This window comes from Kryptolebias marmoratus, linkage group LG16 (genome assembly GCF_001649575.2).
Source record: "Kryptolebias marmoratus isolate JLee-2015 linkage group LG16, ASM164957v2, whole genome shotgun sequence".
Lineage (NCBI taxonomy): Eukaryota > Metazoa > Chordata > Actinopteri > Cyprinodontiformes > Rivulidae > Kryptolebias > Kryptolebias marmoratus.
In genome coordinates, this window is record NC_051445.1 from 22,375,845 (window position 1) to 22,393,702 (window position 17,858).

General features: G+C 38.5%; 1 protein-coding gene across 1 annotated transcript in view; it reads left to right on the top strand.

Annotated features, from left to right (window-relative positions):
• LOC108234144 (nuclear factor of activated T-cells, cytoplasmic 1) overlaps nucleotides 1-17,858 on the top strand; it is a 71,950-nt gene that overhangs the window by 9,302 nt on the left and 44,790 nt on the right. Inside the window, exons 4-6 of the mRNA XM_017413097.3 lie at nucleotides 9,866-10,068; nucleotides 14,146-14,318; nucleotides 15,302-15,442. Coding sequence (XP_017268586.1) covers nucleotides 9,866-10,068; nucleotides 14,146-14,318; nucleotides 15,302-15,442 — 517 coding nt within the window. The remainder of the gene's footprint in view (nucleotides 1-9,865; nucleotides 10,069-14,145; nucleotides 14,319-15,301; nucleotides 15,443-17,858) is intronic.

The window sequence follows — 17,858 nt, forward strand, 5'->3', positions numbered from 1 at the left end:
ATTAGCTGATTAGAGTGTGGTACCAGGTGCCATCAATTTTGAACCTTTTCACAAGATTCTAATTTTCTGATATGATGAATTTGAGATTTTCATTTGTTGTCATTTGTAATCATCAAAATTAAACGAAATAAACATTTGAAATATATGAGTTTATATGTAATGTATGTAATGTACTTTTTAAATGGAATTACTGAAATCAATCTACTTTTTCATGATATTCTAATTTTATGACCAGCACCTGTAGAATATGGAATAGAAAGAGTTTAAGCCTGACAGAACAGATCAGCTAAAACCAAAGTGTATTTTTACCATATTGAAATAGCTCAAATCGCTTTAGATATGGGTCCACTCAGACCATATTGACAAGCAGATCCATCTCCAAAGTGGATTTTGCCAACTTATAACTGTCAAGATTTGGTTATCTTTGGGTTGGGTTTATTGTTTCATGTTTTATTTTTCCCTGTATTTAGTTTATTTCTCCAGTGTTTAATATGTTTTCTTTTGTTCTGCTCCTTGTGTTCCTTGTACATTACTCACTCTCCCTCAGTAGTTCTTATCAGTCTGCCTCAACCACCCACACCTGTCCCTTGTTTGTAATCAGTCACCTGTGTTCATTTTGCAATTACCCTCTGCCTTTAAAACCTGGTCTTCTTCCTCATTTACTTGCTGGTTCATTCTGTCGGCTTTGGTGGATGTTTTGGACCCAAGATGCAGACTGAGACAGAGAGCTCCAAAAGAAAAAACTAATTTATTTAAAATAAGAAACAATACCAAACGGCTGATGTGGCAGGAACAAAAACTAAATAACAAGAACCTAGAAAGTCCAGACTGCAATGAACACGAGGGGCGAGACACAAGGAAAACTGGACAGCACACTGGAGTGACACTGGAAGGTGGAGCGTTGTTATTGTCGAAAAGAAACATGAAACTATAAACACAAACCAAAGATAACCAAATCCTGACAATAACAACTCAAAATTTCTACATTTTATGTTGGTAAACCTTTTATATCATCATTAATTTTGCATTATATAGTTATTGTGGCAGAAATATAATAAGATTCCATCCAGATAGAACTTAAGCTGCTCCAGAAGTGCTACAACTAGCTGCGTCCACTTTTTACACTCGCAAATAACCATGTAATTTTATGTAAATAACCGTGCAATCAAAAGTGACGTCAGTTTAAATGTTTATAAAATAGCATTCACTCAAACTGCTATGAAACTATAGAAACTGGAGTTGTTTTAAGACAGTAATTCACTTTGGTCTTAGATGCATTCAAACTAGTTGTTAGCTCATCTGACATGTTGGACTTAAACTCTTTTTCCTCAAAACCGAGATTGTTTAAAAAGCTATGGCAGGTAAGAAATTATTTATTCAGAATTTATGAACAGAACTAAACTATCTCTTCAAAATAAGACTAAGATGACTTATGTAAATGGATGTTATTTGATATTCATACAAACACTGCTCAACATCTCTGCAGAACTCTACTTCAGATGTTTCTTGTGCCCTAAAATGAAACGACTGTAGATAAATTATAACTCCACAAACTTTTGGAGCCACAGCACAGTATGTTTACTCAGTAGGCTTTATATTTTACCAGATACTTGTTTGCTGTGTTATTAATGGTCCCTGAAGCTGAGAGTAAGTGTACTGTAATACAGTAAAAGGTCACTTTGCCTAGTTGCAGAGCATGCTGACTCAATTAGTTTAGAAGAGGACCATCGCCTTTCACTATTGTACTTGGCGAACACTCAAAGAGGACACGTCAGACTCACCAGCGGCACTGCACAGAGCTCCTTTCTCTGCTACGCTGTCAACTCTCTGCACTGACGTCTGGGTTTACACAAGGAGGGGATTTAACTTTGTGTCCTTAAGGCTGAGAGTAAATTTGACTTTCATGCAGTTAATTCAAAGTAAGACTACATTTATCCAACTAATTTTGAGGGTGTTTCCATAGGTTTCGTTAAAAACTGAACTTAATTTTTTTTAATTCATGAACTTCATGCAATTCAAGTAAACATTGCATCTTCAGGACATGTCGGTTTAGAGCAGCAGAGCTGAAGGTTGGTGGTCCAGGCGTGTCACACACTTGGCACTGCGTTACGGCTGCTCTGTAGCTGTTTTGTAAATAAATGTTGTCAGCACATCCTGGTCTACTCAGCATCAAATGCACTTGTCAACTGTTGGCCAACATGGTGTTATAAACAGGCTTTTCAACCTGGAGGTTTTCTCTGTGAATATGGGTCATTATGCCCCTTCATTAAAAACCTTTGTATATCAACACGTGTGAAACAGCACTTCATCCTAGCACCTTTTTTTTCTTTATTCAAATTCCTAGATAAATTATTTTATACTTCAAATATACTGATGTCTGTGAGTGTGTGTCTTTGTTTGCCTGTCTGTTAGCAAAATGTCTTGTGAACCACTATATGGATTTTATTCAAACTCTCAAAAACTAATCATTGAAAGTACATCTGCAACTGATTAACATTTAGAGTCAACTTGACTCAAGAAGGCCACCACAACGACTTAGTCTTAGAAAACAAAAATGGCTATAAGAGTTGGTATTGAGCTCAGATTCGGTGTGGTTGCAGCCAAGATTCATGTCTACTTTGAGCACTAACAAATCACAGAAAGCTTTGTTTAAAACTTTGGCAATAACTGTTGGAATCAACCCTGCCTATCTATTAGCAAAATATCTCATGAACCACTGGACAAATTTTATCGAAGCTCCAAGAAAATAATCACTGGAGGTACATCTGAAACTAATTAATACTTTGAGTCAACTTGATTCAAGATGGCGGCTACAGTTAATCCACTTTAGCAAACACGAAAATGGCTGTAACTTACTCATTTTTATAGATATGGAGCTAAATGTCTGTATGATTGTAGCTGAGAGTCATTCACAAAAAATATTTTTAGTGCTAACACATTACACAGATATTTGTTCAAAAAAATTGTTCAAGAAATTCTAGTTTTGTTTAATGCTTTTTTTGCAAGGATATATCCAAGTCTTGCTTTGCATTTGCCTATTTGTTAGTAAAGCTGTAACAAGCATAAAAAATGTGATGCAGATTTGTCTTCACACCTTTCCCACATACCTTGGACTTTACTTTTCCTCATTGATGGGTGGTAATTTAGGTTTGTGATACTTTATATGCAGTCAGGTGGAAAATCTTGAAGGATTTATAACACTGGAAGCCACTGCAAGCAAGGGAGCAGGCAGAAAGATAAATCTTTAAAGATTAGGCAATCATGTGTAAATGCTACAGGATTACATCCAAATGAGGAACATTTATTGTATCTTCTGGAGTTTTTAAAAAGTTATAAGTACAAAAAGGCTCTCTTAAATGTAGCTCTTTTAGTTTTTATCTCTTTCTTGATGCAGTGTTGTATAAAAAAAGCATTGCTATTATCTTTAAGGATAGAGCATGCAGGGGTCCCCAGTGCCCTGTGGTAATGAGTGTCAGGCGCTGGAAGGGTGAGGTGCAGTCAAGGAGAATGAGTCAATAATGACACAAGGGCATGGGTGTAGGAAGCAGCTGAAGGAAGCATGTATGTGTGTGATTGTGCTGCTTATAACTGGCGCATGAAGAGGGAAAAGGGGCAGAAGGAGTCACATTGCAGCTGGAACTCGACTTGGCTGCCCCTTAGAGATGCTCTGGATCCTGCTGATTAGGACCTGAGTAGCCCTGAGGTTGTCTGAGCACGGTGGGTGGTGCAGCAGTGGGGCTGCAACAGAGTCAGAATCCCAAGGAACATCAGTTGCCACCTCCCTCCTTTCCGTGTGCCCTCTCATCCTGCCTTCCTCCTTCTCTTGGGAGCCTGAGGATCTTGCTCCATGTGAACTGTTCAGCTTTCAACCATCTCCCAAACCCACACCAGCAGGCCTTCCTCGTGGCCAACCCCAGTCAACCACAACTCTATTGTTTTTTTAGCTCACGCATGATCGGACACATGTGCTATGAATGATGGTGACACGTGTGCTGGAAAGCTACACCAGGTGAAAAAACACAAGGATGAAGAGAATGAAAGGATACACTGTTTCTGCATTGAACAGTAGAAAAAATTGCAAGAAAAAAAAAGCAGAGCATTGTGTTATTACTCAAAAACACAGGTATTTCTCTGCAAACACACAGGAAAGTTTTGCACCAATTTTATCTGACATCGTAAATAGGAACAGAATAGCTCGGCCACTGTTCACTACACAGGATAGAGGGATTGTGGGTTGAAGACAGCTGCACACCAGTAAAAAGCTCTCAATTAGGGGTTACCTCAAGTTATTACCCTTCTGCTGTTTGCATCAATTTTCAACTCTTTCCAATCCAAATCTCACTTATTTACTCTGGACATGCACTCTTTCCTTCAATGTGTTTCCCTGCTTTTGGAGCTTTTTAACCACCTCTCTTAGCTTTGGTTCAATTTGTTTGGGGAGCCCCTTTTAGACTGTTCCAGACAGTATTATGGAAAAAAAATGTTCAACCTGGTCTACTTCAGACTATCACCATTAACTGCATGTTACTTCTGATTGAGAACTGGGATAAAATCTTGCTGTGGTAAAAAAAAAGTTGATCCAGTCCAAGATACTGTAAAAGAACTCAAATTCACCCCTCAGTCATGGTAAACTCTGCCAATCACTTGGTACGAGCAAGCGACAACACCTGTGAAGTGTTATGTGCAGTGTACTTTTGCTTATGGCTGTTCATGTATAGGATAATTACTGGCCTATAGGCTTCCTTTTCATACATACACTCTCTCATTAAATCTAAAGCACCAACAGACTTGTAATTTCTGACGGATGTAGCCATCATCCCTATTAAAATGTTCATGACTTAATAACCATCTCTTCTGTTTAGCAACTATATGTAATGCGCAGCAAATTGGCCATAAGTTTTTGCTATAGCAACATGAAAGACCTCAGCAAATGTGCTGGGATTTTAACGTGTGGTTTCACCTTGGGATCCGGTGCCTACTGACTGTGTAATGTCTCAAAGAACCCACCCCCCACCCCTTCATCTACAGCAAACTATACTGTAGCAGCTAATTGCTCATTAAATCTACTGCTGCCTCTTGTTTGATATTCAAAAGGCTCAGTTTACCCTGTAGTGCTGTTAGAGCTTAGTCAGGGCTATTATTCGTTGCCCAAAGGGGCATTTTTGCCCCGTCTCAAATTGTGGTTCTCCATTTGCGAGGTTTCCCTTACAGTAGTATTGGGCTACCACTAATTACCGTTTAATAACACATGGAAAAAGTTGAGAGAGATGTGCATCGTTTTCACTGGTTTGAGGTGATAACCAGACAGCCTATAGATTTATGAGGCAAGACACGAGTGCATAGTGTTGTTATTGGACGTGCACAGCAGTCATCTATGCATCGTCTTACTAAAACCATCTGAAGGTTTGGATGATATTGCTCATGGCAGGTTGTGCTAGTAACAAAGCCATTTTTATATGGATTTTGGACCGTCACTAGTCTAGACATGGGCTTGTGCTTGAAACTCTGCCCTCAATGACATAACACTAAAGCACACAATTCAACAAAATTTTAAGGACCATAGAAATTTGGTTGCTTATAAAAGAAAGCACATGTGAGTCCATGGAAATGAAGGATATTAAAGGATTGCATATGTTGACTTGCATATTTATTATGAGGCACAGGAGACACAAGTATGGCAGTAGGGTGATGGTGTAAAGTTTGGAAAGAGAGACAACTTGGATGGGTGTACATTTAATTGGGTACAGCCAAGACTTGCTGCGTGCGTGTGTCAGCACTTGAAGGGAGTGCGATAATGGGGAGGGGGAAAGCTTGACTCTGCTGTCGCGTTTCCTTTCTCCTCCTTAAAGCAGTTAACCTACTCCCCCATCCCCCAAACCCCCACCCCTTCGGCTTCCAGCGCTCATCTTTTCAATTCTCTGCGCCACGTGGACTTCTGTGAGTCCTGACATTTCTCCAGGCAGTGATGAAAGAAATCACTCCAGAGGGATAGGAGGCAGCCCACAGCAGGCCTGTGGAGTGTATTCACAATCAATTTCCAGCCAGGACAGACTCAATTAATTTACCACTGAGTCATTATTAAACGTCACATGTTCAAATCATTCAACTGAACTATTGAGACCAGGTGCAGGCAACATTTAAAATGTCCTTTTTCTTTAAGACAATAGAAGATAATCTGTTACAGAAAACTGCTACTTATGATGTGTGGTTTTTACTATTTTTTAGTTTTTCACCTTCTTCTCAAATTTCACACCACCCCAACTGACCCAAGCAATACATATGCTTTAAATTACACAATTAATGCATCAGCTACCACTTTTCAATGCTTTACCTGAACCTCAGCTATCAGAAGTTGTTTGTGCATGATTAGATTTTAAATGGATCTCAAGAAGATATTGTGACTAAAGTTGACACTCAGACACAACTACAGACCAAAAAGATACAATTTCAGTTTGTTTAAAATTATTTTATATGCAGTGCATTTGCCAGACAGGCTGCCTCTAAAGCAAGACTATCTCATCTGGTCAGGATTAGATGTTTGTCTCTAATCCAACATCACAATCAGCATCAGTCACAAACAATTCTTAGGTCACAGGTGTGTATGTGAAGCTTTGTTCAATGGAGCTCACCTTTCACCATACCACTGATAATCCTCATCTTCTTCCATTCTTGATAAATCAAATAAGGAAGGTTTTGTGCTGTGCTTGTGGTGTGCAGTTGACTCAGCATCACAGGAGCTTAGCAGACGTTCAGGCAGGACTGAACTGAGAGGGTCAAGGAGCACATATGGAAAAGAAATTGAGTGAGTTTGTCCAGGGGGAGTAGACCACCTTCACTTGCTGGTGGGTAGACTAGCGTCACCAAGAGGACTACCTGACCTCATTAATCACTTCCTCTCCCCCATGAGGTCATGAGGTTTTGAGTGACTATGCCAGAATTACCGTGCATTACCGCAAGACGAGTGAAGAGATAAGCCCCCCTTCCTTTCCCCACTGTTGTCCTACCCAGTCTGCACCACTACTCTTGTGGACCTCCTTACAGCCATGTGGCAGCTGAGGTAATGGCTGCAGGTCACAGAGAAACCAAATTAAAAAAAAAACTCTACCGAGACAAGTGCGACAGACAACACAGCTTTGTAGTTCAGCTGCCTGAGTTTTATTAAATCAAAAGACAACGTCATGCAATTTAACGCTCCGGAGTTCCAGATTTGTAACTCATGCTCCCATCGTGGCCCTCCCTCAAGACAATGCGCAAGTAACTGGTAGCATGTGTGTCTATGGATAATTACTTCTGGTGACACTATAAGTAAAATATAACAAGGGGAGCAGGGTCTGCCGGTGAGATCACTGCATAGATGAAGTGGCCTCTAGGGATGCCAAGACTTCAAGAAGCTCCTGACCTCGGCCTAGCTCACTGATGACTAGCATGTGTGACTAGCTCACAGGATGAGACAGCTGCTAGAGACACTATTGCAAACTGAATAGAGAAATTGTTGGAAGTGGAGATGATTGACAGCTTCAGCTTTACCACTCCCAATGCACTCCTTGATATCTGAATCAAAGAGCAAAGTCAGAAAACTACTGGTTCCTAGATTATTGAAGCATATGGATATATACTTAACTTAAGTGACTGGCCATACTTTATTTTTATGCAAAATAATTAGTTTTCAAATTTATTATGTTGTAGCTGGGAAAAGAAGGAACACATCGTACTCTGACTTGTCTCATTTTCAAAAGATGTGTCTTTAAATATAGACAGTAAGCACTGAATCATCATGTCACACAGCAGACAATTTTTACTATCCAGACAAATTTGTTCTTAAACCAGAGGCATTACGTGTCCGTGGCTTTGTAGCGCTAATTTCCTAAGACCTGCAATGACGGCTCCCCAGTCGTCCACCATCCTTATGCTTCCTTGCAACCCCATCCTTGCTTGTCCTCTCAAAGGTAATTATAAACCCATTAATCAGATTATGTCATGGGCTACATGTGGTCTGCATTTTGTTATATGAGTCAGTCTGTTAGATAAACAACTGGGGTCTTTTATTCCATTTGACATTACCACTGTTTTCACTCGACGGGAAGCTCAGAGAAAATTGGTCTGAAGCAGTGCACTGGTGTGTGCTGGAGTAATTGACCAATTTGTGGGATTTTTCAGAGAGCCATGGCTCAGTGAGCCCTGGTTCTTGAGTAACTGATCTCCCGCAGTAGAAGTCACAAGCGGTCAAGTAGCCACCTCGGTGGATCAACAGAGGTCTCTGCTGACCGGTTATTCTTCTCCGTTTTTGGGCGTGCTGAACCAGATAGCTTTTGCAGCTTCTTTTATGGCTTTTTGGTTTGGAGAGATTTCCAAGTTGATATAAACATCCACCATTATAGCTAACTTATATGACAATTTTATGCTGAAAACTGAAAGTATAACCTGGGAGGTCTTTGGTTTTAAGACTTGGTTTTACCAAAAATCACTTGTTTGTCGAAATATCCTAAAGTATGATCTCTTTTATCACATTATACAACTTGAAACCCTCACTGAATATTCATATTTTTAAGTCATTACAACATAATGAAAATTTCAAAATATGCTAAAACACTGTCAGAAAATGAACCAAGGACCCTCCTTGGCTCAAACCTCTAATAGCCAGTTACAGTTCAGCTGACCTCTGACTGTGTTTTTCAAACTGTGCATGGTGATGAAGTTTTTCTGCACCTTTTTTAGAACACATTTGATCCATTCATTAGTTGAGCAGTAGCAGGTAATGGTGGTCTACTACAGGAAGTGGTAGTTGTTTGAAGTCACAGTTCTGATACAGCTGTGACTTTCATCACAGTTGGACGCAGTCTCTGAGCCTTAATGAAAATCATAATGCATGTTCATAAGTAGCCAAAGGCAAAGGCGCTGGACCATGATGCTTGTTACACTTCATCTAGAATGTTTTTTTCTTAGCAACTCTTATATTTGGGATTTAGGTTTAAATTACTCACTTTGTAGGAAAAACTGACTAAACTCATTTTATATGCCATGATTGAGACTTTAGCAATATGTATAATTATCCTCCAAATCCAACGCAAAAATGGCTCTAACACTGTCAATTTTACAGATTTTCAGCTCAGGTTGAGCTTGTGTGGTAGTAGCTAAAATAATAATAAAAAACACTTTCTAACTGTTAGCAAAATATCTTGTGAACTACCGTAAGATAATCATTGGAAGTACATCTACAAATAATTAACTTTTGGAGACACTTCAAGTTCGCTGCCACAGCTAATTGACCTCTAACACAATAAATTAGTCAAAGTTTCAGACGTGGAACTATAATTTGAAGGGTTAGTAGCTAAAAGTAACCCTCTGCACATTTTTCAAGCTTTAACAGATCTTGCAATATCTCGCAATGTAGCATGGGACTCCACATAATTTTATTTACAAGATTTGACCAAAACAAGTTATACTCAGTCCCTTCTCAACATAAGATGACCTTAGTTTGACACTAGGCATGAAAGGCAGCCAGTGATATGCATTCCTTCAAGGAATGCCTGGACTTTAGTTTTTTAAGAATTGTTTACCAGTTTCCCAATTACCCCTTCATTCTGTTGAAACAACCCACACTTACTGGTATTGGCATGTTTATTACCTTAAAAAACTTCATAAATTACACTTAATACAACTGTAGGCAGAAGTGTGTCTTAAAACAACAACAACAAGGTTATGTTCATAGCCCCTTTACCACATTTAAGCTATCATTAAAGGCCCTTTTAACCATCAGTAGCTGATGCACATTTAATCTCTATTTCCTAAATGAGAGGCTGCCTCAGCTGAGCGTCTTAAAACCTTGATGTTACTTCTCACCTGGGTTTCTTTGTTCTCCTGCCAGCTGTATGGTTACATGGAAAGCGAGCCACTCACCCTGCAGCTGTTCATCGGGACCGCAGACGATCGCCTCCTGCGACCACATGCCTTCTACCAGGTCCACCGTATCACTGGCAAAACCGTCTCCACCGCCAGCCACGAAGTCATGCAATCCAACACCAAAATCCTGGAGATCCCTCTGCTGCCTGAAAATAACATGAGGGCCATGTGAGTACTCTGAGACCTCCACATGTTGAGCTTTTATCTCTTTTCTTTTTTATTTTAGAATCTTTTTGGTAAACCACTTTAAACACAAAAGGCTCTATTTTTTTCCCACCTCGCATTGTGTGACAGCTCACCAAACAGGATGCTTGGTGATGTATATAATAGTTCAGTTTTAAACATGCCTTTGTAATTTCACCCTTAAGAAATGCTCAGCTTTTGAGGAAATTATGTTTCTTTGTTCACACATTTCATGGGTCGTTTTGTCCTATGTTGTATAAATAATGCCTGTAGGATTTGAGAGCATGATAATACAGACACAACATATTGGTCCACCAGTATGATGTGTTTGTGTTACATTCAAGTTGACCAATATGCCAGTAGAACAAACAACCATTATGCACTCTCACACTCCTAAAGGCAATTTAAAGTCTCCAATTTACTTAATTTACCTACTGTATCGTAGTTTTTCAGAATTCAGCTGCAAGAGCTAATTGGGAATGTAAAATATTGCAAAAAAAAGAAGAGAAGACAAACTTGGCAAGCATGTCAGTGATACACATTCAAATTCCTTAACATGGAATTTGTCATCATTTATCAACATCCTTATCTACATCACAGTTGAAGGAAAGATCAGGAAACAGACGCTTTTAAATTTAGACCAAATTTTAAAACAGGTCAATATGAATGAAATTCAACAAGTCTGAAACTATTTCCTAACACCATGCAATGTTTAATCAAATTTGTTTAATAAATACTTTTAAACAATTTTTCGAAATAAACATAAAATATTATGTTTGCCTGGAAGGACATGTGACCGACTGCCGTAAAATATCATCCATTTTCTTTTGTTAATTGTATCCTCTGTTGTCAAAAATCCCAAAGAACATTAACAATAACTTGAAAACATTGTTTGTGTCAATCAGTGTTTGATTACATCTATTTAGACCTAAAACAATCTTGGGATTTTTGTGATATTTCCTTGATGTTTAAACATCGAGGAATAGTTCTGTGGAAGGGTTAATGACAATTATTATGTATGTTACCTGTTTTAATAGCTCTTTGAATGTCTTCAATTTGTTGAGAGCTAAATTCTGATCAAATTGATGAGCTAATGGCTAGTCCAAGTGGAGCTAAAAGCAAAACTGATTGGAATTTCAATTTCCAGAATTTAATATCAGTTTATAGGAATATTATTTTCTAAATCCTAATGCCTCTGCTGTTGTCACACTTCATGGTTACCTCTCTAAAAAGTTGATATTCCTGCTGGAACAATCTGTACTGGAGATGCTATAGCTAGCTTCTGTTGCTGCCACAATTTGAGCTGGCAAACAACCCAAAAATTCTATATGAACAATTGTGTAATGACAAACTGGTGGCGATGTAAAGGATTGTACAATAGCGCTCACATGAACTGCTTTGACATTTTTGAGATTGGAATTTTAAGATTGCAGCAATCCACTTTGGTCTTAGCTGCATTCAAACCAGTAATTATCAATAATCCGTCCCTTTGGATGTAAACTTTATTTTTCCAAACTGAGGCCTTCCAAAGAGCTATCTACAACAGCAACAGCAGCTTTTTGCATTAAAAGTGGCATAGCCCTAAAACCACTCATTCTGAAATGAGCTCAAAACAGGCAGAACTGATCCAGTGAAATCTCAAAATCTGAGAATGATTTTGTGTATTAAATTTAATGAAAACGTTTTGTACAGCCCACAGACCTATCCTGACTTGTTCAAGGTAGCACAATAGGTCCCCTTTAATAAACAACACTTAAAATGTAAGAAAGCCACTTTTATTGTTAAGTCATCCTCTTTTATATATTTCACCTAAACCAGTAAGCACATTTGTTTGATGTAGGGAGTGCTTAGAATAATAAAAAAGCCTTCAATATATTTGTGCTTCATCAAAAACCTACTGTACTCTTCAATTTAAGCAACGAGTTTGGCCTCTTCGTCCTCCCTCCAGACTTGTAGTAATCTGAGGGGCTGCACTCTACAGCATATCCAGGCAGTAGTTTCTGTCCTGGGGTTTCTTTCGGACAGAGTTCTTGGACTTAGGCCCAGAACTCTATGTTACGGATAATCCACTGTCTTTGAGCATCGCATAGAGCCATTACCTCTTAACTGCAGTGATTTTTTTATCACTTGCCATCTGTATTTTAAAATACTTCAAGAAAGTGACAGCTGTGTTTATGAACCATGTTAGTTAAGTTCAAAAAATTTTAAAGTGATATTTAGAGCTTACATAAGAGGTTGTGAGTGTATGAATAGTTTTATCATTTGTATTGACTCACGGTCACAACAAAACTGCTATAATCACACATATTCACAGGCACTGCTTACATTTCTGATTCAGTGTGTTCTCTGAGATTTTTTTTAATCATTCCTAAGAAGGAAGTGTGTTTTTTCTCATCTTTGTCGTTAGCGCTCAGATTAAAAGCAGAGGAGTGAAAGTTCCCTCTTTATTTCCTTTGATGATTTTAACAGATAAATATGAAGAAAAGCCTTTAACTGTCTCTTTCCACTGAAATGTTAAACAGCCACTCTGATAAAAGCATCTATCTTTCTGCTTCAGTGCCAGCAATCATTTACTTACTGTGTGGGATGAAGAAAATCAAAAACTGCACTAGGACTTTCATAAAGCTCCAGTTTGTTCTCTTATTTTTGGAATAAATTCATTGTATGCCCATAATTGAACTGAACCCAAGAAACCTTATAAATCCAAATAGTACTTTAACCCTTGTGAAAGAATGTCCTTTGCACAGATGAGACATACCTGGTGCTGCTTTGGCAAGTCACATCACCTCAATATGCACAGACCCAAAACTGAAACGTACAAAGAAAAGAACCCTGTACCTATAGAGAAACGTGGAGGAGGCTCGGTTCTGCTTTGCTGCATCTGCTACAGGGTGTAGTGGGTGTCATGCAGTCTGGATAAGGAGCCCTTTAAACCTGAGACAGATGGAGGAGCAGTTAGAAGCAGCAGTTAAAAGGTTAGCAGGCTAAAATACCTGTGGACAGGTGCAGAAGTCTCATTGATCGCCGCAAAAGGTGTTGCATCAACAAATATGGTAAAGTTACCATCCTTTCTGACAAGGTCAGTTTAGTTAGTGCGAAAAAAACAATCCCTGATTTTCAGTATTTCTTTCTTAGAATTATGTTTGTCAGTTTCAAGTTGTTTTAGTGTCCTTTGTGGGTTTTTATTTCTTTAACAAAAGGGTACAAAAAATGTATCCACATTCATAAATATGGATTTTCCTTCTTTAAAATGTGATGGTTCTAAAGTAGGTTAAATTTGTATATAATTGTTTGTTAATTTTGTTTTCATTAATTGTTGATTTTTATTTGTTTTTGTAAGGTGACTTTTGGTTTTTGAAAGACACCCTCAAAATTATTATTATTATTATTATTATTATTATTATTATTATTATTATTATTATTATTATTATTATTATTAAATGCATGGTGCTTGAAATGTTACCACAGCTGATTTTGCTTGGTCAATCAGCTTGAGTTTTTATGAAAATAAGGGCCCAGTAAAACATCAGATCATGCTGTCTGTCAGTCTGATAAGGACTGGCAGCAAGTCTGCTCAGTTAAGTTTTTCCTCATTCTGATTGCGCAAACCTGCCATGTTCCAGGAATAGTGCCCAAAAATTTACCATGTAAAATGACTTAAATGCCAAACCAAATCCCATTTGTTTTCACTCACTTTTACCAGCCACACTAGTTTTATTTAAATTTATGAAAGACCATGGCTGCAAGTCTCCCCCCACCTCCCCCACCGAATAGAAGGAGAGAAATTTTAGCCGTTTACCTCCCAAATTGTAAAATGAAATAAATAAAGACAGACAGTTTAGGGAAGGGTCTGCTTCTACACGTGGCAATGATTAGCAGCAGTTTAAACACAAAATGCATTTAGTGAATGGTCTAAAAAGACAAAGCAGGATTGATATAGTCTAATAGCAAAGTCACTTTGGATACAGTCTCAGGGGTAGGGGTAGGGGGTGGGAGATACATTTGCTGGACAGTTTTGCATAAATGACTGTGCTCATACATTTTTTTTCCCCCTAATCCTAGAATTGATTGTGCAGGGATCCTAAAGCTTCGCAATTCAGACATTGAGCTCCGTAAAGGAGAAACGGACATTGGCCGGAAAAACACCCGAGTGAGGTTGGTGTTTCGTGTACACATCAACCAACCCAACGGCAGGACAGTGTCCCTACAGGTTGCTTCAAACCCTATTGAATGCTGTAAGTCTGAGACATCAACACACAAACACAAAAGCTGTCTTTTTTTCTTGGCTTTCCACTTAGACGAAAAGTGGAACCTATTGTTGTAATCCAATAAAATGAGCTAGTATTTTATTACCTGCTGGAGCAAATTCAGTACTCCTGGACCCAATAAGGTTTCTATAATAAAAGGGATTTGCCTTGGCAATAGATGGATTATACATGATGCCAAACACATGTGTTGTCTTTCTCTAATTCAAAATTTAAGACTGAATGCACAAGTTATTGTGGTAAAACCACATTATTAGCACAGGTTACACAAAAGTCGTTTGCCAGTCCCAGTTATTGGCATGTCTGAATAGGTTCATTGAAAGAAACTTCTGTTTCTTTGTCCTTCACTCGTATGCAGAAGTGTGATGTTATTTGCACCCAAGGAAATTATAATGAAAGCAAGACAGTGATACAGAGCTGGCATTATAGTTTAAGGTTGAAAGTCAAAGTTAATTAAAGTTGGCTCATCATGACAGTTTTTTTAAACTGTTGAAAATCTGCTACTTATCTAAGATGACAGATGAAATCCATATCTGTATAATAATAAATATACATTGTAATTGTCTGGCTCTGAATCTTAACAGCATTCTCAGAGGTCAAAGGTGACTAGGTTGACTCAGTTTAACAATAGCAGAGACAAGTGGTTGGCCACAGGCTGCATGATGGAAATAATGACCAAGGATCTGACTATGAACTTGTTATTTTTATCCGTCTTACGCCTTGTTTAATGTCATTTTTAAAGCAGCTGTTGGCTGAGAAGCTCCTAGCTAGGGGTCATGAAATCATCATAATAAATTTGATAAGTCTGCTTTTGTAATCAAAAGCTGCTGTTTTATTGGTTGTGTCATGAACATGTTATTTTCAAAGTACATTGTGATCAGTAAGTGTTCATGTGGATTTGCACCCTGTGTCAAAAGGTGTGTGTTTATGTGTGCGCATGTTTCTGTCTGTAGCTCAGCGTTCAGCTCAAGAGCTTCCATTGGTGGAGAAGCAGAGCGTGACCAGTTACCCTACCACTGGAGGCAAAATGATGCTTCTCACTGGCCTCAACTTCCTCCCTGAGTCCAAGGTGGTGTTCGTGGAAAAGGCTCAAGGTAAAGTGTCGTCTAACCTAATCAGACTGTGTTCACAACATTTTCATTTCCCATCTGATATCTCTTTCAAATGTCTCTATCTTTTTCTTCCCAGTTGTCCTTTCTTAGATTTTCTTCCTATCAAAATAGAGCAAGACTTGCCAGCAAGCCACATGTGGTGTGCATTAGGCCACTATATTTTTAACCAAAGCGTATTTACATTTGCTGAAGTTTCCATTGCCTGTTCTTTGGTGCTTGCCACAAGTGAAGGAATGAATCACAACCAGTGCGTGTGCAATATCTCTTTTTCTCACTTTCCCTCACTCCCTGGTTGTCCCGCCTTCCCCTGCGGGCCTGTTTTTGAAAGTTAACCCACTCACTCACTTACTTTTGCTAGCCCGCTCCTCTGACAATTAACTTTGTTGCTGTGACTGCCATTATTTAGACCCTGTATTCCTTTTATTGGTCTGTGTGTTTTCTCACTGTGTGGGTGAACGAAAGGCTACTCATCAAGCTTGCAGATTGATTGATGATAATGATAATTCTTTTGACTGCACCCACAAAACTCAAAGCAAAAATCTGTTTGAGGGGTTTCCTTGTACTGTATTGCAACATAACCTTTAATAAGTTATTTATTGCTTTTTAAATTTACTTTTGAGTAATATTAAAATGGGAAAAACTATGAATGAAATACAACTTAAAATAGCTCAACTTGTATGGCTCAAACTATAATACAAATAAGGACACATTAATGGCCAGATTTGATTTTTTTTGTTTCCTATAAAAATCACCATAAATTATTAAGAAAATTGTTTACTCTTTTGGTGGAGGTCAGAATTATAAAGTCAACAAACCATCTAAGGACTATTCAAGACTCACACAAGATGACAACGCTGCTATGCTCTCCATAAACTGTTAGAACGTGACTGGATCGTGCAAATTTGAAAAATCTCCTTCACTTTGAAGGCAATCATGATACTGCTACGCTCTTAATACTCACCAAATAGGTTTATCCTGCTATTTCTTTTCTATTAGACATAAAAGGGGGAGCCCAGTGTTTTCTTGATACCCCATCGAAGACCTCACGTAAACCCTGCAAAACCATTCCGGCTGCTTTTTTTTTTTTTAAAACACCATCATGATGTTGTCATTTGCTGTGAAGAGGACCTTAGACATTAAACTATAAACATCAAAACCAGACCATTTAATGTCCAAGATAATTCAGAGTTGTGGAAAACCATTTATGGAAAACTGTACTTACTGGACTTATGGGAAGCACAGGCCTTCCCAAAACCAAGGTTCAGTCTTGTTTTAAAACAATTGTACAAGATCTTTCTTTATCTATGCACTACCAAAAGGAGCATCATGCACAAAAAGTCACCACAATTAGTTAAGCACCTTCCATCAAGGGCAGCACATATATATCCCCAAAAAAGAGGCAAACACCAAACCTTGATCACTAGAAGCAAAAACTATACAACCACCAACAACACAGGCCACAGACTGCCAAATGCTGAGCTTAATAATATGAGGTATTGACCTTCCTGGATTTACTTAGTCATGAAGGGGGATCCCCTGGAGCGGAAAGCCCATACATATCCCCACTCCCCACACACATTATTTGAGTCCCCCTTCTAGGTTGTGTTTCCCTTCTTTCACCCACTCTTTTTACCTCAGCACTGTTTCCTCTCTTTTCCCTGTTCTCCTTCCTACATCTTCAGTTTTCCTTACCTCTATCCCCAATACCCGCTAAAGACATTAGTTAACGTGGAGTTCTGCTCTAGGGGGATCCCCGCACCTGATATTTCAGTGGTTTGTTTTCTGACTCAGTGGTGTTGAGGAGGAGAGAAAAAGACTGAGAAAGCGCTTATCTGTCATCTATTTAAACAGCTTTTATGTAAACTTTAATGACCTACCACAGGGTCTCCTAAGTCAAAAGCCTATTACAGAGATGCCCACACACTCTAATCACACATGTAAACCCAAGAACACATGTACATCACTTGTAACTGTGTATGAGCAATGATAAGTGCAAAATAGTATAAAAGCTGCAAATATGTTGTTTCATAAAGGTTCTCACAAATCAGATTTGTCGTATTGCTGATTTTGTAAGGGCCAAACTTGAATGATTTTAAAAATGTTAAAAAAAAGTGTTATTATATTCCAGATTTATTCTTTAACTCTGGTTTTATTTTCCTCTGGAAAAGATCATGACTAAATATGTCCATGAAAGCATTGCACCGCAGTAATTATTTCTCCCAGACATGTGACACACACACACGCACATACTCAAGTACAGCCAAACTCTTTGGAAGGCACAAAACCAATCAGTGCTTTTGCCACAGTGATGACAGCCATTACTGCTGCTGCCATCAAAGGTCAAAACGACTGCTCAATTTCCAAAATTGAGTCCAATAAACACCTTCCAGAAAGTTCC